We start from the raw sequence: 22,775 nt of genomic DNA on the forward strand, positions 1-22,775 counted from the left end.
AATCCACATTCAGAGTTCAGTATAGGATCTCCCAGCCAACAGAACTAACTTTCCCTTTAGAATATGCTACTATAGTAAACCCCCAACAAATTGTTCTCTTCTGTGAATGTTACTTTTTTCGAGGTAGGATCTCTAGCTGAGGGAGGGAGAAGTAGGATTGCTATGAGTTCAAGGCCAACCTGAGCGAAGTGAATTCCAGGTCAGCCTGGTCTACAGCATGACCCTACCTTAAGACACCAAAACAAAACAAAAAACAACAAAGCCCAAAGGCAAATGCTCAAGTATAAGTTTGGGTGGCAGTAAAGCTTTCAGACATGGCAGAAAAGGGGAGCCTAAAGGGGAAGAAATGGAGGGAACAGGCAAAGATTGCTGCTTGATTGGACTGCTTGAAGTTCCTCAAGGTAACAGCCTGAAGGACTTTCAACACAATAGGGACATGACTGTCCATTGAAGGAATGTGGGGCTGGAGAGACTGCTTAGTGGTTAAAGGTGCTTGCATGCAAAGCTTGATGGCCCAAGTTCAATGCCCCAGTACCTACATAAAGTCAGATGCACAAAGAGGCTCCTGTATCTGGGGAGTTCATTTGTAGTGACAGGAGGCATAAGTATGCTAAAATAATGTCACACTTCTACACAGCACAGGGATGGAGCAGACAGGAGAACCCTGGAAGGAGAGGGGCTAGAGTAAGAGCCTAGTCTAGAAAAGGAAGAACTGCCAAGATGTAGAATTAAGAGGTCTAGTGGAAGGAAGGAAGGGAGAACTGTGGGTGCTTGGGATACAGGGTCGCTGCTGTTTGCTGGGCATGGGAAAGCTTTAGCAGCTGGAAGTATAGTGAATTTGGAACCTGCTCAGAGTCTGAAAGAGGATGATCAGCAACTCACAGTGGTAGCCTAAAAGGTTCAGGGTCTGGGAGGAGGAAAGAGAAATGTGTTGTGGTACCATGCCATGTGGCTGTGCAGTTTCAGGGTTAGCAGGTCTAAAGTACATCCTGAGTAGGAACTGACCTAAGTATAGTGGTGAGCTGGAAGATGGCCTCTGCAGTGAGATAGCAATCAGGACCACAGATAGAAACAAAGAGGGATTGAGGAAAGCTTTGGGGCTTCTACTTCTGTCCCTGTTTTTTTAAAAATTATTTAATTTAATTTATTTATTTGAGAGAGGAAAAGAGGCAGAGAGAGGGGGGGGGGAGGGGGAGAGAGAGAGAATGAGAATGAATGAATGAATATGAGTGCGCCAGGATTTCCAGCCACTGCAAATGAACTCCAGATGTGTGCAGCACCTTGTATATATGTGTGTACTGGGAAATCGTACTGAGGTCCTTTGGCTTTGCAGGCAAGCACCTTAACTGCTAAGCCATCTCTCCAGCCCCTTCTGTCCCTGTTTTTATCTCAGTGCACAAAAACCTATGGGTTGTGGAGGCTGTTGTCTTTCAAAGCTGCCTTCACTTCTACTCCAGCAACCAAAGAACTTTGCCTGAGGCAGAAAAGATGCTAAAAGGATACAAGGGAGCTCTTGAATTTACTGGGCCAATGGACATTAGGCAGCACTGACCGAGGAAAGGGTCTGGTCCAGGATGCTACCCTTTGGTTCCTTCCTTAGGAGCATCCAATTGGCTAAGCCTGGATCTAAGTCCATGGAATGAATATCTACCCTTGGTTTCTGTGCACAGGGAGACACAATGAAGAATTTTTCCCAACATAGAAAGGATGCCCAAATTCTGGGAATTCTCTCTAGCAGCTTGTAGGGGAGGGGACAGTTAATACCACATTTTAGGTGCTGAAATGCTGCTGTAGAGATATATGGACGGTCAAGTCTCAGACTACCTCAAGGAGGGGCTCATCTGGACAGGATAAGTAGGAGAGGTCTCTCTAAGGGGTAACAGGAGGGTAGAGACCACCACGACTAAGACTGAAAGTCTCCCACCCATGCCAGACAGAGAACATCAACACACAAGTGCTTGAGTGTCCTGGGGACAGCAAGGGGAAGCATAGTGAGTTGGGACCATAAGGGTCTCACAAGCTATCTTTAAAACTTTGGCTTAAGGCCTGGAGAGATGGCTTAGCAGTTAAGGCATGTGCCCGCAAAGCCAAAGGCCCCAGGTTTGATTCCGCAGTACCCACAAGGTGGTGCATGCATCTGGAATTCCTCTGCAGTAGCTTAAGGCCCTGACATTTTATCTGCCCCTCTCTTTCTCAAATAAATAAATGTTTTTTTTTTAACTTTTTAAATTTTTTAAAAATTTTTTAGTTTTTTGAGGTAGGATTTCACTCTAGCCCAGGCTGACCTGGAATTCACTATGTACTCTCAGGGTGGTCTCAAACTCACGGTGATCCTCCTACCTCTGCCTCCCATGTGCCGAGATTAAGGGCATGTGCCACCATGCTGGGCGTAAAAACAAAAACAAAACAAAAACAACTTGGGCTTGGGAGATGACTCAGTGGATAAAACACTTGCTATAAAACTCTGAGTACCTGAATTCAGATCTCTCTAGAACCCACCTAAAAGACAGATACTGTCCTAGTATGCTTAGGAGAAAAGAGAGGCAGAGATAGGACATAGCAGCTTGTGAATAGAGACCTGTGAACAAAGATAACCCTGCCTCAAACAAGGTGAAGATTGTCAACTAAAAGCTATCCTCTGACATCCACACATGTGCCCACATTGATATACACACATCAAGTAAGTATATGAAAAAAATTAAAATCATTATTTTATTTGGTTTTTCGAGGTAGGGTCTCAGGCTGATCTAGAATTCACCATGTAGTCTTGGAATGGCCTCAAACTCACTCCTCCTACCTCTCTGCCTCTTGAGTGCTAGGATTAAAGGTGTGTGCCATAATGTCCGGCAAAAATTCATTAGTTGAAAAAAACCTCCAGAGGGGCTGGAGGGGATGGCTTAGTGGTTAAAGTGCTAGCTGGCAAAGCCAAAGGACCCAGGTTCAATTACCTAGGACCAATGTAAGCCAGATGCACAAGGTGGCGCATGCTTCTGGAGTTCATTTGCAGCAGCTGAAGGCCCTGGTGCACCCATTCTCTCTCTCAAAAATAAAATAAATTAAACCAGATGTGGTAACCCAGCACTCGGAAGGTATAGGTAGGAGAAGTACTGTGAGTTTGAGGCCACCCTGAGACTGCATAGTGAATTACAGGTCAACCTTAGCTAGAGCAAGACCCTACCTTGGAAAACCAAAACTAAATAAAATAAAGTAAAAAAAAAAAATAAACCCTCCAGGGGGCTGGAGAGATGGCTTAGTGATTAAAGTGCTTGCCTGTGAAGCCTAAGGACCTAGGTTCGATTCCCCAGTACCCATGTAAGTCAGATGCACAAGGCAGTGCATGTGTCTGGAGTTTGTTTGCAATGGCTAGAGGCCCCGGCCCACCCATTCTCACTCTCAAATAAGTAAAATCTTATTAAAAAAAAAAAAAAGGTTCCAGACTTTATTCTATGAAGCTTAGTATTGGAAGAGTCTGTATCAGTGAAGTGATTCATCTGCTTGGCATAGTTCCTTTACTGTTAAATTCTTTAGGTATACTCATGATAATGTGTTTTTCTTTTAAAAAAATAAATAAGGTCTTATCTCTCAGAAATACCTATGGAAGGAGAAGGATAAAATGTTTGGGATTTGTTTTACAATGATCTGGAGTAGAGGTGAGGGTAAAAGGGAGTCACTGGGGCCACAAGTGACTCTCTTGGCATGGAATGTAGTTTCACCATACCTACTTCTGTGTTTTGACTCATTTTATAACAACTTGGAAAACTTAAATAAAAGTAATTCTAAGCAGGGTGTGGTAGTGTATGCCTTTAATCCTAGCACTCAGGAGGCAGGGGTAGGAGGATCACCATGAGCTCCATGTCAGCCTGGGACTATAGTCTGAAAAGAAAAAAAAAAAATTTTTTTTTAAAGGAAACTGCCTGGTGTGGTGGCACATGCCTTTAATCCCAGCACTTGGGAGGCAAAGGTAGGATCACCGTGAGTTTGAGGCCACCCTGAGACTATGTATAGTATTCCAGGTCAGCCTGAGCTAGAGCGAGACCTTACCTCAAAAAAATAAAATAAAATAAAATAAAATAAAATAAAATAAAATAAAATAAAATAAAATAAAATAAAATAAAGGAGACTAATTCTAGCCAAATGTCAAAACCAGGTTGTGGGAAGTAAAGTAGAAGCTGGCAGGCCACCAAGGTCTTAGGAAAAGAACTGAACCTAAAGACCATCACTTATCATCTCAATATCCTACAATGTTGAGATCACTTTACTTTTTTTTTTTGGTCTTGGAATGTAGTTTTTGAGGTAGGGTCTCATTGTAGCCAAGGCTGGCCTTGAACTCACTGAATAGCTCCAGGCTGGCCTCAAACTCACAGTGATCCTCCTACCTCAGCCTCCAGAGTGCTGGGATTAAAGGCATGTGCCACCATGCTCAACTTTTTTCTTTTTGGCTTTTTGAAGTAGGGTCTCACTCGAGCCCAGGCTGACATGGAATTCACTCTGGAGTCTCAGGGTGGCCTCGACTCACAGCAATCCTCCTATCTCTGCCTCCCAAGTGCTGGGATTAAAGGAATGCGCCAGCACACCCAGCTTAACTTTTTTTTTTTTTTTGAGATAGGATCTCATGTAGTCCAGGCTGGACTCAATCTTGAGGCCAGTCCTTGAACTCCTGTTTTTCTAAAAAATATTCAGGGGGAGAGAGAATGAACATATCAGGGCCTCTAGCCACGGCAAACAAACTCCAGGTGTCACCTGTGGGTACTGGGGAAATGAACCTGGGTTTTTGGCTTTGCCGGCAAGCATCTTAACTGCTAAGCCATCTCTCCAGCCCCAATTCCTGGTTCTATGTTCACTTTGAAAGTGCTGGAACTACAGGCATGCATCTCACCATGCCCAGTTTACATGTTTTTTGCTTTGCTGTGTTTTGCTACTTGAATTCCTGATCTCCTGTCTTAACTTCTCAAATGTTGGGCTTACAAACTTGCTTCGTCACACCCAGTTTATATATGGTTTTGTTGGTTCTCTCCCACTCCTGCCAATGCATTTAGCATTACTTCATTAACCTTCCCTTTCTTTTCTCTCCCCCACCCTCCCTTTTTGGCTATTAAACTTTCAGACCTCTTGCATGTTAGGAAAACCTATCAACTGAGCCACACCTCCAGCCTCTTCTATCATTCTTTAAAAATATATATTATTTATTTGAGAGAGAGAATGAATGTAAGAATGGGCATGCCAGGCCCTCTAGCCACTGCAAAGCAACTCCAGACACATGCGCTACATTATGCACCTGGCTTTATGTGGATCTTGGGGAATCAAAGCTGGGTCCTTTAGGCAAGTGCCTTAAGCAATCTCTACAACTCTCTTGTCATTCTTAATATTATTTTTATTTATTAGAGTCAGAGAGAGCGAGCCAGAGTGAAAATGGGGGTGTCAGGGCTTCCAGCCATTGCAAATGAACTCCAGATGAGTGCACCCTCTTGTGCATCTGGGTAACGTGAGTCCTGGGGGTTTGAACCTGGGTCCTCTGGCTTTGCAGGCAAGTGCCTTAACCACTTAACCCTCTTCTATCATTTTTAAAAATTTTATTTTTTTTTATTTTTAAATTTTTATTAACATTTTCCATGATTATAAAAAAATCCCCCCCCCCACTTTCCCCTTTGAAATTCCATTCTCCATCATCTTCTGTCATTCTTAAGTACTGTAAAACATTCTGTAGTATGAGTCGAACTTATCTGATGATGGGGCATTAAAGTTGTTTCCAATTGTTCACTGTTGTGAAGATCACTGTACTAAACAGCTTTGTTAGGGCAATGGGAGAAAATTGTTAAAATCCTTCATTTTTGTGTGGTGCTAGAGACCAGGCCCCATACATGCTAGGCAAGTGCTCTAGCACTAAGCCACATCTGCTAGACCTCCTCTTAAACACCCTTGCCAATAAATCTTTTTTTGTTTCGCTTTTTTCAAGGTAGGGTGTCACTTTAGCCCAGGCTGGCCTTGAACTCACAGTGCTGAGATTAAAGACATGTGCCTGTGCCACCATGCCCAGCTGTCAATAAATTTTTATTCACTAGCTTTTTCTCCAGGTGGAACTGCTTGTAGAAGAATCTACATTTTTATTTCTCCTTGACTGTGCCACATGCCTGCTGTGAACATGGAGCCCAGGCTGTCTCCTCATATCCTGCCAACACTGTTGTGGTTCTTTCGGTTTTCTGCCAGTCTGTCAGGTCACTGTCAGGGCCAGTCTGTGACTTGTTTTAGAAAGCCTTCATCCACTCCTGTGTCTGACCAGGCAGTTTGTTGAAGCTGGTTTCATCTTTCCCTCCTCTTTGAAGGCTACAGTGTAGCACAGGATGTTTGATAAACAGTCCCAGATGGTGAAAAAGGCAAGTCCCCAGAGCCTGGGAACATCAGCTTTCAGTGAAGTGCAAGCAACTCTTAGCCTTCCTCCTCCTCCTGATGGGGGTCTTTGAGTGGCTGCAAGAGTTGGCTCTGAGCACACACAAGCGCATGCTAGAGACTCTGGCAGAAGCTAGAATGGCATGCTGTTCTTTCCAACAGCTCTGTGGGCCATCCCAGTGGTGTCACTGTCCAAAACACGTTTCCTTCCAAGAACCTCCTCCCCCATTAGCCCCATTTTAGGTGGTTTGTTTTTAGGGTTTACTTTCATTTGTCACAGTTAAGCTCCATGCTTCCTTATATTTGTGGAATATCCCATGAAGTCTTAATAGTCTTAACCAACAAGGCACGAGGACGGGGAGTACATTGCACCTATCTACCAGTGTTGCTGCGAGTTCTTGCTTTATATTTAACAGAACGAGTCGACTGGGACTGTGACAGCTTCTCATACAACAATACGCCCTTCTTCCTGGGGTCAGTCTGGGCACTGAGCCCAGTGGGGCAGCCAGCAAGCTCCTCCATCAGCACTAGTACAGGGAGGGCAGGCAGCACTAATTAAAGACCTACACTGAATACTGCAAGACCTGAAAAAGAATTAGAGGTTTTTAGGGACACAACCTGGAAGGCCTGTCAAAACAAACCTCAAAGTGAAAAGAAGCACAGGGGGCACCTGCATGCACACATACTGCACTGCACTGAGACTGGCAGTGGTGGGTGGCTCTGTGCATGTCTTCCCTATCTACACACTTCTTGGGACCTTTTGAATTTCACACTGTGTGAATGCTCTATTTAGAAAAAGAAGTTGGGGGCTGGAGAGATGGCTTAGTGGTTAAGTGCTTGCCTGTGAACCCTAAGGACCCTGGTTAGAGGCTCGGTTCCCCAGGTCCCACGTTAGCCAGATGCACAAGGGGGCGCATGCGTCTGGAGTCCGTTTGCAGTGGCTAGAGGCCCTGGCATGCCCATTCTCTCTTTCTCTGCCTCTCTCTCTCTGTTGCTCGCAAATAAATAATTTTTTTTAAGATTAAAAAAAAATTATTTATTAGAGACAGAAAGAGAGAAAAAAAACAGAGAGAGTGAGAATGGGCACACCAGGGTCAAATAAATAAATTTTAACAAATAATAAAAGAAAAAGAAGTTGGGCTGGAGAGATGGCATAGTAGTTAAGGCGCATGCCTGCAAAGCCAAAGGACCCAGATTTGATTCCCCAGGACCCACGTAAGCAAGATACACAAGGGGACACAGGCATCTGGAGTTCATTTGCAGTGGCTAAAGGCCCTGGCACACCCATTCTCTCTCTCTCTCTCTGCCTATTTCTATAACTCTCTCTCAAATAAATGAATAACATTTTTTTAAAAATAAAAAAATAATTTTGGGGGTGGGGGGGGTTTCAAGGTAAGGACTCAGTCTAACCCAGGCTGACCTGGAATTCACGATGTAGTCTCAGGGTGGCTTCAAACTCACAGCTCACAACAATCCTACCACCTCTCTCTCCCAAGTGCTGGTATTAAAGGTGTGCACCACCACACTTGGCTCCTTCCATTTTTGAGACAAGCTCTCAACTATAGCTAAGGCTGATTGAGAACTCACAATGTAGCCTATGCTGGCTTGCAATGTTCAGTGATCCTTCTGCCTCAGCTTCATGAGTACTGGGATTATAGGCATGAACACCATGCTCAGCATTTTCTTGACACAATGTAGCCCAGGTTTACCTACAGCTCAACAAACTTCTAGCCTTAGCTCCCAAGTCTAGGATTATAGGCATGTCCCACTCTAAATCAGCTAAAATAAAAACTTTTAAATAAATAATATCATTTTAAATAAATAAGATTCATTCTATAAGTAGCCCTCTTCCCTAGCAAAGCTCTTGGCTCAAGGCATTCTGTTGATATGTCTGTCTGAAGGATGCTCCTTTTTCATTCATTCCTTGGCTTTTGAGAGGCACTTGGAGCTACAAAGAAAAGCTGCACAGACACTAATTTCCCCAAATTGGTAGTAAATAGAAATCATCATATCATATCAAACAATTTAACAGGACATAGAAGCACCTGTGAAGGATTATAACCTCGTTTAGGTCAGCCTCTGGGCATGGCCATGAGGAATTAACTAGATTAGAAAGATCCACCTTAACTATAGGCAGCACCATTTTAAGGTCGGGGTCCTGGTTGTATAAAAAAATAGAATTCAGAAGGCATTATGATGCTGGGAAGAAGTGACAGGAGTGCTCAGCATTGCAATATCTCTATCACACCTTCCAAAGGTCAGGGTCCCTTGCAGAAGAGGTGGCGGAAAGAATGTAAGAACCAAAGGAAGGGTAGGACTCCTTACAACGTGCTCCTCCAGACACAAAATTGCCTGGATATCCATGACCTTACAGTGCCTGACACTATATACACAAGACCCTCATAATAGGAAGAAAAGATCATGACATCAAAATAAAAGACTGATTGACAGGAGGAGGGGATATGATGGAGAATGGAGTTTCAAAGGGGAAAGTGTGGGGGGGAGGGCATTACTATGGGATTATTGTTTATAATCATGGAAGTTGTTAATAAAACAAATTTAAAAAAAATAAAGAACTGGGACTGAAGAGATGGTTTAGCGGTTAAGGTGCTTGCCTACAAAGCCAAAGGACCCAACTTCATTTCCCCAGTACCCAGATGCACAAGATGGCACAAGCACCTGGAGGTTTTGTGTGCGCATGCATGCGTGTTGGCTAAAGTCCCTGACATGCCCATATTTTCTCTCTCTCAAATATTTATTTTTATTTTTAGTTTTTATTTTTCAAGGTAGGGTTTCATTCTAGCTCAGGCTGACCTGGAATGCACTATGTAGTCTTAGGGTGGCCTTGAACTCATGGCAATTCTCCTACCTCCCGAGTGCTGGGATTAAAGGCGTGTGCCACCCCACCTGGCTCAAATATTTTTTAAAGACAGAACAGGCTGAGAATCAGCATTCTTGCTCTCCATCCCTCACTATGGACTAAATATGATCAGTTCTTCAAATTCCTGCCATAATGGACTATAACTTCTAGATGTAAGTAGAAATAAACCCTTTTCCATTAAACAGATTTCCCTTAAACTGGTTTTTTTCAAGTATTTTGTCCCAGCAACAAAAAGGGTGCATAATACACATGACTAGCTGAGGAATAAGTAAATAAAGACAATTTACAACGTTAGAAGAAAATACAATGTTTTCAATATACTTAATAAGTAACATGTAAATCAATATAGTTGGTTAAGAAGATAAATTACCTGATAGAAAGATAGGTATGACAGAAGGTAATTTTCAGTAAGAGAAACACAAAAGGCTAATAAACATGCACAGCTGCTCAATGTCATTGACAATTAGGAAATGAAAATTAGAACCATGGGATGACATTTTCTGCTCATCAGACTAACGACAAGTGAAAGTGAGAACATGCAGCATTGATGAGCATGTAGAGGAGCTGACATTTTCATAACCATTTGGCACCATTTTCGGTTGGGCTAGCTGGTTTTCACAGGTGTCTACAGGCAGACTTTTAGGAAAGAGGGACACTTAGCCAGCCTCTGCTATCCTCCAGGTGAGGTAGTGAAATGAAAGCAGGAGGGTGTGGGCAGGAGGTGGCTTAAAGTGACCCAGACAGGGTAACAGCTGACATGGAGTACACACAGAGAGGCAACCAAAAATAAAGACTTAGGATGCCTAAAGCAGAAAGCACAGGATTTAGAGATAATGAGGTGGGGGTGGGAGGAAGCTCTAGGAAGACAATTTCCGGCTTGGACTCCAGAGCGGATGTGTTGTGGGTGAGAGTAGAACAGAAGTAGGCTCAGTCTCTTCAGATCAAATAGAAAGAAATCCCAGGGGTCTGTGCTGAGTGGACACCTAAAGCCTGCAACAGAGGTCCCAGAAGCCTTTCAGATACGAAGCAAAACTTTCCCCTTCAGAACTGGGTGGAAGCCAGATTCACAATAAAAAGCCTGAAGCTGATCCCTGCAGGACTATGCCTGACTCACTCACTCACTCAGTCACTGATCAGAGAATCTGTTCAGCAGGTCCTGTGGAGTGAGGTGGCCTCAAGTTCTTCTTCAGCTCACAGGAGCCACCCTCAGAAGGGAGTCACAGGGGAATATCCACAGAAAGCAACTGCAGTGCCTGGTCAAGGCTGGGAGTAGGTAGGAAGGGGTATTAAAGGACAGGGCAGGAGAAGGAAGATGTGGAGATGAGAAGAAAAGGCCTAGTTCATCCAATGGGTCTTATATCCTGGGCTGAATTTGTTCACCTTATTCATCATTCAAGAGAATTTCCAAAGCATCAACTGCCAGCCAGGTGTGATAGGGTAGTGACCCTGACAGGGCACCTGCTCTGGCAGTGATAATACAGAGGGGAGAGAGACAGCTCGAACAGGCAAACAGTAAGCTAATTTCTGGAAGATATAAATGCTGGGCAAAAAATAAAAAAGAATGATGAAATGGGAGTAGGAGAGAGTAGTAGGAAGAAGGGGAAAAGAGGTGAGTAGCTGACTGATGTCTGAGTGACAAAAGGGACCCAGCAGGAGGGAGTCCCAAAGAAAGGCAGGCAGAAGCTAGTTGCACAAAACAGTGTTTTGCTAATAAAATGGTGTTAAGAAAATTAGGCTTTTTTCATCTGTAAAGAACTCATTATTGAATTATATTTTTAGTTCTTCCTCTGAGGGTTTAGAAACTAGGCAGATGGTTTGCTGGGCTGGTGGGGATGATTCTGGACCCCATGTGGATGAGTGTCAGGGGAGGAGGCAAGAGTGGGAGAAGCACCCACCTGCCCCGAGAGGTCACATCCAGGAAGAACTCCACTACAGCCAGCAGATTGTGGTGGTGATTGGACACCCAGCTGAGGGCACAACACAGAGGCTGGAGCTGTGGAGACAGGGCATCCTGTGGGCTGCATGAAGAAGTTAACGTTCCTTGACCTACCACCCAGCCCACTCAGGGAGTAAAGGGGGTCACGAGATATTCTAAGGACCTCCAAATCATGTCATCCCCCAAGCAGGGTACTCTGGCACCACAGTCCCCACAGCAAAACACAGCTGCAGTACCTTCCCAGGCCACTCGCGGATGTTCTCCAGTAGCAGGAGCAGGAGCTGCTGGAGGTCGGTCTTTGGCAAGAGGCACAGCCCCACATCCAGGCTCCCACGGCACAGCAGCTCTATCAGACCTAAGAGGTTGGTGTCTGTATAGGACTCAGGCTGGACCAGGAGACAAAGGGTCAGAAACTGGAAGGAAAGAGAACCAGGGATTGGGGAGGTGGGGGAAAGGATTGGGGAACAGGCTGGACAACAAAAAGGAGGGGACTTCTTGCTATGAACCCCTGTGGCTGTATGGTAGACAAAGAGAAAACAAGCACTGCGGGGCTTTGGAGTGGCAGGCATAAGTGGAGAGTGGGTTTTCTGTAGCACGGGTGCCAGCACCAGCCTGGCACCTACAGTGGTACTCAGCTGGTCTGATGACACTACCCAACCAAACTGCTGAGTAAGTCTGGGTTGTGCCTAAGCGCTTTGGGGTGAGGCAGACGAGTAAGTCTTGACTCACCTTGTAGATGTAGCTCAGCTTAATGTCCAAGACCACCTTCTGGGGAGGGTCCTGCTGCTCCCACCAGCCCAGGCTGGCCTCATTTTCAAGTACTCTGAGGTAAGCCAGAAACAACAGCAGGATGGATGACAAGGGAATAAAAAACAAACAAAACAAAACAAAACAAACCAACAACAAAAACTCACACTGGTCTAAGGCCACTGTTGCACTTAGGTTCACATTGCTGGTAGAAATCACCCAACCAAGAGCAGCATGTGGGAAAAAAGAGGTTTGTTCTGGCTTACAGGCTCCATGATGGTAGGGAAAATGATGGCATGAGCAGAGGGTAGACATCACCCCCTGGCCAACATCAGGACAATAGTAACAGGACAGTGTGCCAAACACTGACAGGGGAAACTGGCTATAACAACCATAAGCCCACCCCCAACAATACACTCCCTCCAGGAGGCGTTAATTCCCAAATCTCCATCAGCTGGGAACCTAGAATTCAGAACACCTAAGTTTATGGGGGACACCTGAATCAAACCACTACAGCCACCATTGCTGTGTGTGACAATCATCTATTGGGACTGAACCAATTATTCCTCCCCCACCCCACCCCCCGCAAGTAGTGCCTTCAAAACATTTATCATCTTACAGAGTCTGGGAGACAAGGGCCCAAGGGCTGCTCAGTTGGGGCGTTGGGGTGGAGGTTGCCCTCAAGATGCTGCATAAGGGATATACTCATCGCAGATGTGACCAGGCTGAGGACTTACATACTTCCTAGCTCATTCATGTGGCCATGGATTGGCAGGTCCCAGTTCCTTGCCACACAGGGTTTTCTTCAACATAGCAGCTGGCTTACCTTCCCCAAAGCTAGTCATGGGCATGAGAGGCATGCCTAAGATAGCTATAGACCTTCATAATCTTAGAAGTGACATCCTGTCCCTCCTACTGGTTTTCTTTTTTCTCTCTTTTTCTTTCTCCCTTTCTTTTCTTTTCCTTTCATCTCCCTCCCTCTCTCCCTTAAGGCAGGATCTCACTCTAGCCTAAGCTGACCTGAAACTCACTTGGTACCTGGCCTTGAACTCATGGTGATCCTCCTACCTTAGCCTCCTGGAATGCTGAGACTAAAGGCATGTGCCACCACACTCAGGTCCTCCTGCTAATTTCATTAAAAAAATTTTTTTGTTTATTTTTATTTATTTATTTGAGAGCAACAGACAGAGAGAGGAAGAGGCAGATAGAGAGAGAGAGAGAATGGGCACACCAGGGCCTCCAGCCACTGCAAATGAACTCCAGACGCATACGCCCACTTGTGCATTTGGCTAGCATGGGTCCTGGGGAATCGAGCCTCGAACTGGGGTTCTTAGGCTTCACAGGCAAGCACTTAACTGCTAAGCCATCTCTCCAGCCCCTATTTTTTTTTTAATTTTTATTAGCATTTTCCATGATTATAAAAATATCCCATGGTAATTCTCTCCCTCCCCCGCTAATTTTTTAATTTAATCTTTATTTATTAGAGAGAGAGGGAAAAATAAAAACGGGTGTGCCAGGGCCTGCAGCCACTGCAAATGAACTCCAGACAAAAGAACCACCATGTGCACTTGGCTTATGTGGGTTCTGGGGAATCGAACCTAGGTCCTTAGGCTTCACAGGCAAGCACTTTAATCACTAAGCAATCTCTTAAGGCCACTCCTGCTAATTTCTAATAGTCACATGGGCCAGCTTGACTCGGTATGCATGGGGGGACCACACAAAAGTGTGAAGTATGGGCCAGCAGTGAGTGGGAGATCACTGGGTAGCTGGTTCCCACATCCGTGCCATTCAGATGAGGTCTTCTACTGAAGTTGTCTGGGACTTGAACACCAGAAAATCATATTTTCAATCCTGCTAATGGATCTTCTACAAAAGTAGCCTCTTTGCTAATTCCATGATGGTGACCTTGCATGTACCCAAAACACCATGTGGTAGCTCATATGGGGGTTGGTTTCTAAAGTCAGCAAGTAAGGTGAATATTGTAACCAAACCAATCTTGAAACATCCCCCTGCAAAGGTTGTTGGGTTATAGCTGTCAAGTCTATAGAAAGGTCCAGCGTTGCCAATCCAGGGATAGGGCAGATCCAGCTTAGCATCAGCTGAGGCTGGAGGCTGGGCATGTGTGAAGAAACCTGCTGACCAGAGTCTCACACAGCCATGGACATACTTCCTGCAAGGCTGGCATTATTGGACAGCTATGGTCACACCACCTTGTACGCTTCCTAGTTCACCTTCACTAAATTATTCTCTTTCTGGCCAAATAAACATTGGCAATTTCAAGTCAGTTAAGTAATTTTTTTAAACTTATTTATTTCTTAAATATTTTATTTATTTGTGAGATAGAAAGAGAGAGAGAAAATGAATGGCTTGACAGGGCCTCCTTCCAGTGCAAATGAACTCCAGATGGATGTGCCACTTGGTGCATCTGGCTTTACATAGGTACTAGGGAATCAAACCTCAGGCTGTCAGACTTTACAAGCAAGAGCCTTTAACTGCTGAATCATTTCTCTAGCCCTCATCCACTTTAAAACTCCATATGCACAAGCCACTTTGTGTATCTGGTTTTATGTGAGTACTGGGGAGCTGAACCTGCACGAGAAAACTTTGCAAACAAGTGCCTTTAATTGCTGAGCCATCTCCCCAGTCCTTATTCACTTTTTTACTTTTTATTTTTTGGAGAAGGTTCTCCTCTAGCCCAGGGTGACCTGCAACCCAGGCTGGCCTCAAACTCATGGTGATCCTACTGCCTCAGATTCCCAAATGCTGGCAATAAGGAGTGAGCCACCAAGCCTGACTAATCTTTTACTCTTTTTTTGGTTTATTTTTATTTATTTATTTGAGAGCAACAGACAAAGAGATAAAGAGGCAGACAGAGAGAGAGAGAGAATAGACATGCCAGGGCCACCAGCCGCTGCAAACGAACACCAGACACATGCGTCCTCTTGTGTATTTGGCTAACGTGGGTCTTGGGGAATTGAGCCTCGATCCAGGGTCCTCAGGCTTCACAGGCAAACGCTTAACCTCTAAGCCATCTCTCCAGCCCACTCTTTTACTCTTAAGATCTCTTAGAATTTCTGCAAACAGTGGGCTTTTACTAACTGTGATGCTGAGGATGATGGGTAATACTGTTGAAAGTTTGAAAGTAATAGTTCAGCAGAGCTGACCTGGCCTTGGGCACAGAGAGGTCTAAGGGTGTGTCCCTTCTCCTTCACTACACGGTGCTTCTTGGAGAGGAAAGGAACTGTTCCTTAGGTATTACATTGGCACTAACAAACTAAAGCTGATAGTGGGGAAGTTGAGGCCGGGCTTAGTCTTTCTTGTGGATTTTAGCATTTATTAGGGCCAGAGAATAGGCGAGGCTCATGTTTGTACATCTGGGCACATGCCAGTGTTTGAAGGGGTGTCCTAGTTCATACTAATTGCCCTGGGAGCAGGCATCAAGCATATAAGCATAGGTGGGCACATTTTCAGATGTTCCTAAAGAGTAGGGCAGCCATAGGCTGCTATGGAGAAACAGGCTTTCAAACAGTTTGCTGCTGCCAAAGGAAGTAAGAGCACAGAAAGTGTGAGCTGGCAACACATCTTCTTCTGAGGAGGGGAAGTGTGGCTGTGACAGAGCCCTCTCTGGGAAGGGATGCCAGGCTTCTCAAGTAAAGCCACCTCACAGTGTGAGTGTTAAAATTTTTCTAGTCCTTGGGGACTATAATATAAATTATGAGGGTTCTCTGTGTATAGTTGGCATCTGTGCTTGCTATGCTAAGTATGAATTAATTATGTCTTTGGTGTTTCTGATAAATGAACCTAGGGCCTTCTGTACGCTAAGCACGTGCTCTACCATGAAGCCACATCCTCTGTGACTGCTATACTAGGTGCACATGATGCACATCAGCTGATCCTTGGGACGCCAGTCAGAGCCCATAGAATCAACGGACCATCAGAACTTTTAGGGTAGTGCTGAATCCTCCTGTGGCCATGGTATTGATGAACATGCCAAGATTGGAGGTCAGTGAAAAGGAGGTAGGAAAGCTGGGTATGGTGGCATATACCTTTAATCCCAGTACTCTGGAGGTAGAGGTGGGAGGATTGCTATGAGTTCGAGGCCAGCCTAGGACTAGAGTGAGCTCCAGGTTAGCCTGAGCTAGAGTAAGACCCTACTTTGAAAAACAAAACAAAAAAGTACATCTGGGAGTCAGACCATGTGACACTGACAGGCCTCTGGGCTGTCCTCTCACTCGGGGCTACCCTGGGCCTGATGAAATTGAACTTGACTTTCAGGAATTTGTGCATGGAAGATTTGAGACATAAAGGGCCACAGTACCAAAATCCACAAGCCCTTAGCTGCCTTTAAGGACAATATATTTGTTTTGCAGCAGGAAGCAGTCAGTTCCTGGAAGAACTGGGAAAGGAAAGGTAGCAGGAGGTGATTGTTTGCAGAGCTACAAGTAACCTAGGTGGGAATCTCCAGTGCCATCTTCCTAGGTGGGTTCCTGTGCTCCTCCAGAGCCTGTGTGTCACAAGTGGCTCTTCTGATCCCCTCCACCAAGTCCTTCCCCTGGTGTGCTTTGTTTTTCCTAGTGTAAATTTTGAATTGCCCCCACTCGTTAAAGACTGGAGTGTGCTAAGAAACAGCAAATGGCTTATTATAGCAGACATGGAGAGCCAGCACTACACTCCAGAAGGGAAAGGGGCAAGAGCATGGCAGGCTGGCACATGCATGGGGTATTTATAGCAGAGCCAAGTGTGGTTGGGTTTGGCAGACAATTACTAAACACAGTAGTGGAACAGGTTCTTAAGAAAGCTCCAGCTTTCCCTGCAGAGAAACATCCGGCAGCCAGTTTCTAAGAGAAAGGGTCCCTGCAATGCCTGGGCAGAGGGACTGCCAGCGGAATGCAAGGGGTGGGGAAGCATCTCAAAGAATTAGGCATGTGGTATGATTTGGAGAATAAAATTATATGACTTCTTTTCCATGTGTATATGTGGGCACATATATGTGCATGCATTTGGAAGCCAAAGGTTAATGTCGGGTCTTCCTCAACTATATTTATTGAGACAGGGTCTGACACTGAACTCAGAGCTCACTGATTTGGCTAGTCAGCTTGCTCCAGGGATCCTCCTGTCTCTGCCTCCTATGTATTGGAATTACAGGCCCACGCTGTTACACCAGACATTTACATTGGTACTGAGGATCCTAATTCAGGCCCTCACAGTTGCGTGGCAAGCAGTTTACAACTGAACCCTTGCCCTATCCCTATATGACATTTTATAACCTCTGTCTAGTTGCTACCTACCCAACAACACTCATTTACATATTGCATGGCTCTGTCCCTAGAGGGCAGGGCCAGGCATGTATAATCAGCAGCACTATACACAACCATCACCAAGCCCAACCCAGGCACAAAAGAGACTCTTGCAAAACAGAATTGAGCACTGTGGAAATTGCATGTAACACTGTGCCTGCTGTCCAGGAGCTGCTATTGGGTAGTCAGCCAAACACAATCCTTGGAGAGACAGGAACCTGCTCAGGAAGTGACAACTAGCCTGAGAAGTCTGGGTTCTATCGAAGAGGTGGGAGTCACACAGTCTGAGTAAGTGGCAGAAACAGGCATTAAATGAAGCCTCAAGCCTCATTCACTATGTTTTTTTTCAGTGCTCTTCAGCCCAGGAATTCACTTGCCATTTGTAGAGTGACACCTGTCCTTGTGCTATAGTTCCTGTTATGGGATAGATTCTAGTAACTATTGAACCAAAGAGAGAAGGCAGCAGTGAGAAAGGGGAGGTACATACCTGTCACTCTGTTGGAAGGGCTGTTGTGGATACAGGAGAGGGTCATAGGCTCCTAAGCTATGGAAGACCTCCTTGATCTCTTCCAGTGACGGGCACCACAAACACATGTCTTCATCTGGGAGGCCAAAGAGGGCAGAATTAAATGGGGGAAAAGAGGACAGGATGCACTTCTGCCTTTCTGGCTTCGACAATCCCCAGCTGGAGGTAAGCTGTTTCTGCCTTCTATGGCACCAGGGGTATTACGATGTTGTGTATAGAAATGAAACCACCAGCCGTACATAGCAGCTCACACCTCTAATCCTAGCACTCAGGAGGTTAAGGTAAGAAGATCGCTTTACATGCAAGGACTGCCTGGGCAAGGATGAGTCCCTGCCTCAAAAAAAAATAAAAAATAAAAATGGCAGCAGCAGCAACTAGCAACTAGCAGTTTGGCTTTTTCAGATATGTGCTGGTGCTTTGGGAACAATGGACAGAGGACATTCTTTTGTTTGGTTCTTAAGATATGGCTGCTTTGAAGCACAAGGGCTTAAGGATAACTATGCTAGACCCTCACCAGGTAGCAACTAGGCCCAGCTACACATAGCCAAGTGAGACTGCCTTGGCCTACTCAGCACCAGCTGCAGCATACCCTCAGGTACTCTGTCACAAAGGGTTCACTGCTACTCCACTGACATTCTTGCTGAGTGTTCTAGGTGCTCCCTGGGCCTGTCCCTGTTAGAAGCAGGTCTTGTCTCTCCTGCCCACATCGACAAAGGGGAAAAATTGTGACCTCAGAGCTTCTTCTGTCAGACCTTTTAAGGACATGTTCATAACTCGGAGAAAAGAAAAATGAAACCAAAACATTGATACTGGGGAGATGGGTTAGTGGTTAAAGGCACATGTTTCTTGCAAATTCTGCTGCTTGGGTTCAATTTCCCAGTATCCATGTAAAGCCAGATGCACAAAGTGGCACATGAATGTCTGGAGTTCCTCTGCATTAGCAGGAGGTCCTGGTACTATCTCTTTCTCAAATTAAAAAAAGAATTTAGAGCTGGAGGGATAGCTTAGCAGTTAAGACAACTGCCTGTGAAGCCTAAGGACCCAGGTTCAATTCTCCAGAACCCATGTAAGTCAGATGCACATGGTGGCACCATGCATCTGGAGTTTGTCTGCAGTGGCTAGAGGCCATAGTGCACCCCTTCTCTTTCTCTGTAGTAAATAAATAAAATTTAAAAATTAAGTGTTGGGGGTTGAAGAGATAGTGTTTTTGTTAAGGTGTTTGCCTGCAAAGCCTAAGGACCTAGATTCAATTCTCCAGTATGCTTGTAAAGCCAGATATGCAAAGTGGTGCATGCATCTGGAGTTCATTTGCAGTGGCTAAAGGCCTTGGCACACCCATCCTCTATCTGCCTCTTTCTCTCTCTCATAAAAAGGTGTGTTGGGGACTTCCAGTCAAGATGGCTTCTGCCTAACCAGGCCATACCTTCCCGGGGAAGGAAAGATGGACGCAGATCCTAAGGAGAGACTCAGACCATTGCACCTCAACAGGGCCCCAGCTGAAACCAAGAGTAATTGGGGAAATGAGCAAGAGTACTGCTTTTTTGGTGAACCTGGTACCAGCACAAGGGTGAAGGAGACAAGACACAGAGAACACTTAACTCCTACCAAACCAGGTATCCAGAGAGATAGAGGCTCCCAAGACCTCATCACTTAAGTAGACCTACAACAAACCCAATATGGCTCAGAGAAGTTTGTGGAAGAGAGGGCAGAAAGATTGTTAGAGCCACATATTGGGTCATTTTGCACATACACATTGTCTCTTTCCCATAAGTGATGGCTAACCCCACAATGCACGACCCATATTCCCCAACGATGAGGGTTCCTGCGGAGGGGGGGGGAGGGAGGACAGGAAGGAGGCTAACGATGGTACCAGTATGACTGTATACACTGTATACATAACTAATTTAAAAAAGCCGGGTGTGGGGCTGGAGAGATGGCTTAGCGGTTAAGCGCTTGCCTGTGAAGCCTAAGGACCCCGGTTCGAGGCTCGGTTCCCCAGGTCCCACGTTAGCCAGATGCACAAGGGGGCGCACGCGTCTGGAGTTCGTTTGCAGAGGCTGGAAGCCCTGGCGCACCCATTCTCTCTCTCTCCCTCTATCTGTCTTTCTCTCTGTGTCTGTCACTCTCAAATAAATAAAAAAAAATGAACAAAAAAAGCCGGGTGTGGCACAATCCTTTAATCCCAGCACTGGGGAGGCAGAGGTGGGAGGATTGCCGTGAGTTCAAGGCCACCCTGAGACTGTCAACCTGAGCTAGAATAAGACCCTACGTTAAAAAAAAAAAAAAAAAAAAGCTGGAGAGATGGCTTAGCTGTTAAGCACTTGCCTGTGAAGCCTAAGGACCCTGGTTGAGGCTTGATTCTCCAGGACCCACATAAGCCAGATGCACAAGGTGGTGCATGCATCTGGAGTTTGTATCTATCTGCCTCTTTCTTTGTCTGTCACTCTCAAATAAATAAAAAATAAACAGAAAAAAAAGGGTGTTGGGCTGGGGAGAGATTCTCAGTGGTTAAAGGAACTTGCTTGCAAAGCCTACTTGCCTGGTTTAGTTCCCCAGTACTCATGTAAGCCAAATGCACAAAGTGGCACATGCATATGGACTTCATTTGCAGGGACAAGAGGCTCTAGTGTGCTCATGCTCTGCCCCTCTTCTGTCTCTTACAAATAAAGTTTTGTTTTTTTTTAACGCATCAGTGTGATGAAGTGTATCTTCATAAAGTGGCTGCATCAAGATCACCCATCCCACATGCTCTGTGAATGCTCCCACATCCTTATGGGAGGCAGGGGTCAGGTCTTCATCCTGGTATCATTCCTCTACATTCGCTTATCAATTTACTTGCTTCTTGCCTGTCCATCCCCATTGGAATACAAATTCCAATCATGCAGGCTCATACCCATAATTCCAGCATTTGGAGGCTGAGGCAGGATTGTTGTGCATTTGAGGCCAGTCTGGGTTACAGAGTAAAACTGTGTCTCAAAAAAATAAATCCTGGGCTGGAGAGATGACTTAGTGGTTAAGTGCTTGCCTGTGAAGCCTAAGGACCCTGGTTCGAGGATTGATTCCCCAGGACCCACGTTAGCCAGATGCACAAGGGGGCACACGCGTCTGGAGTTCGTGTGCAGTGGCTGGAGGCCCTGGCACACCCATTCTCTCTCTCTCTCTCTCCCTCTCTCTTTCTCCCCCTCTTCCTCTTTCTCTGCCTGTCTGTTGCTCTCAAATAAATAAATATAAATAAAAATAAAATAAATCCCCAACATAAAAATAAGATAAATAATAAAATACAGAGGCAATGGCCACATCTGTGCCACCCACTTCCTGCACTCCCAGTACCCTGAGGAGCAACCTGGGCACAGGAGAAACTGAATCAGTTGAATGGTGGAAATCCAAAACACAGCAGTGACCAAGCAGTTCACAAGGAAGAGGGATGCTATAAGCAGCCTCAAGATGAGAACTACAGTTTTGGCCAAATAGTGAACTAAAACCTCATAAACTGGCCTAAAACACATGAAAAGCCCTGGGAGGGGCAAGGGTCCCACACCAGGTGAAAAGTGACCCAGTGGAGATCTTATCCCCAGGGAGCTCACAGTGCAACAGGAAGAGGAGCCAGGCACCTAAATACAGGTGGAGTATATTCCTACAGAAATCTAAAGCAGGTGAAAGGTCCTTGAGCCTGGCTAGTGTGTGTATGTGTATGGGGGGGCTGCTCTCCAGTATTCCCATTCAGGGGGCAGAGGTAGGAGGATCACTACCACAGATTCAAAGATAGCCTAGACTTCATAGTGAGTCAGTCTCAAAAACAACAAAATGGTACCAAGCCTGCTCAAAAAAGGAAGAGCTGCAGGCTGTGGTGGTGCACGCCTTTAATCCCAGCACTCAGGAGGCAGAGGTAGGAGGATTGCTGTGAATTTGAGAATACATAGTTAATTCCAGGTCATCCTGGGCCACAGTGAGACCCTACCCCCAAAAATAAAAAAAAAAAAATAAAAAAAGGAAGAGCTAAACCTGGGTGTGGCCTTTAGTCCCAGCACTTGGGAAGACTGAGGCAGGCGGAGCACTGTGAGCCGAAGACTGAGTTTCAGGCCAGCCTGGGCTAAAGTGAGATCCTGCCTCAAACAATAAAAAATAGAAGAGGGAGAGCTGACTGCTGGTGAATAGGTGAGGCCAGGTAACTTTCACAGGTAGCTAGAGGAAAGTCACCTGTCTAAAAGAGGGACAACTATGACCACCATGAGAGAAGAGCAGGTCCAGGATGTGGGGTAGAAGACTTCTGTAAGGACCACCATAAGAACCAGTTTTCTAAACTCACGGAGAAGCTCCTGCAGTCTCACCACCCCTGGCCACCGCCATGAGGCAGACAGCACACAGTGGTGAGGTGGAGGGTCTCTGAAAGCTTCCAAGGTCATGTCTTCAGCAGGCATTGGGTGTCACCCTCTTTAGAAATGTATATGGGTTGGGACTCACCAAACAAGTAATTAGACTCTTGGAGGAGGAAAAACTCTTTCTTTTTCCTCTCTCAGCAACCTAACAAGTAAGAGTGGTAAGAGCCTTTGCCAGCTTCACAAAGCAGCTGGGAAGAATGAAGGCTGCAAATACAATGTGACTCCACTTGTGCCTGAGGACTGTTTACCAGGGCCTCCCTGGGCCTGTGCACGTACATGCACACACGCGTGGGTGGGTGCATGAACTTTCCAGAGAGGGGAAAATAAATGACATAGGGTGAGGCTCAGAGAGGCACAGCTGGGCTGGAACATCCTGCAGCACTCTCAAAGCCCAAAGGGGATGTGACTGGCCTCACCTTGGTCCACACAGGTGCACATCTACTGTAACATCCCTCAATGGGCATCATCCCTTTTCCTATCCTGATAGTTCCTCACTACAGTGTGGCCCCAGATGCCTTGGATAAATCAGTCCCCATCAACAGCTCTGGAACTTGGTTACTCGATGACAGGAAAATGCCACCCAGAGCCCATAATTAAGGCTGCCTAAGTAGGCCATGTGCTCAGC

At 45.6% G+C, this 22,775-nt stretch overlaps 1 protein-coding gene across 3 annotated transcripts in view; it reads right to left on the reverse strand.

Annotated features, from left to right (window-relative positions):
- The window catches only part of Fam178b (family with sequence similarity 178 member B), a 117,866-nt gene that overhangs the window by 42,089 nt on the left and 53,002 nt on the right, over positions 1-22,775 (reverse strand). For all 3 annotated transcript variants that reach the window (XM_012951501.2, XM_004669805.2, XM_045148134.1), the window contains 4 exons: positions 17,733-17,847; positions 11,931-12,024; positions 11,438-11,614; positions 11,161-11,258 (listed from right to left, as the gene is read on the reverse strand). In XM_012951501.2, coding sequence (XP_012806955.1) covers positions 11,161-11,258; positions 11,438-11,614; positions 11,931-12,024; positions 17,733-17,847 — 484 coding nt within the window. The remainder of the gene's footprint in view (positions 1-11,160; positions 11,259-11,437; positions 11,615-11,930; positions 12,025-17,732; positions 17,848-22,775) is intronic.

This window comes from Jaculus jaculus, chromosome 4 (assembly GCF_020740685.1).
Source record: "Jaculus jaculus isolate mJacJac1 chromosome 4, mJacJac1.mat.Y.cur, whole genome shotgun sequence".
Classification (NCBI taxonomy): domain Eukaryota; kingdom Metazoa; phylum Chordata; class Mammalia; order Rodentia; family Dipodidae; genus Jaculus; species Jaculus jaculus.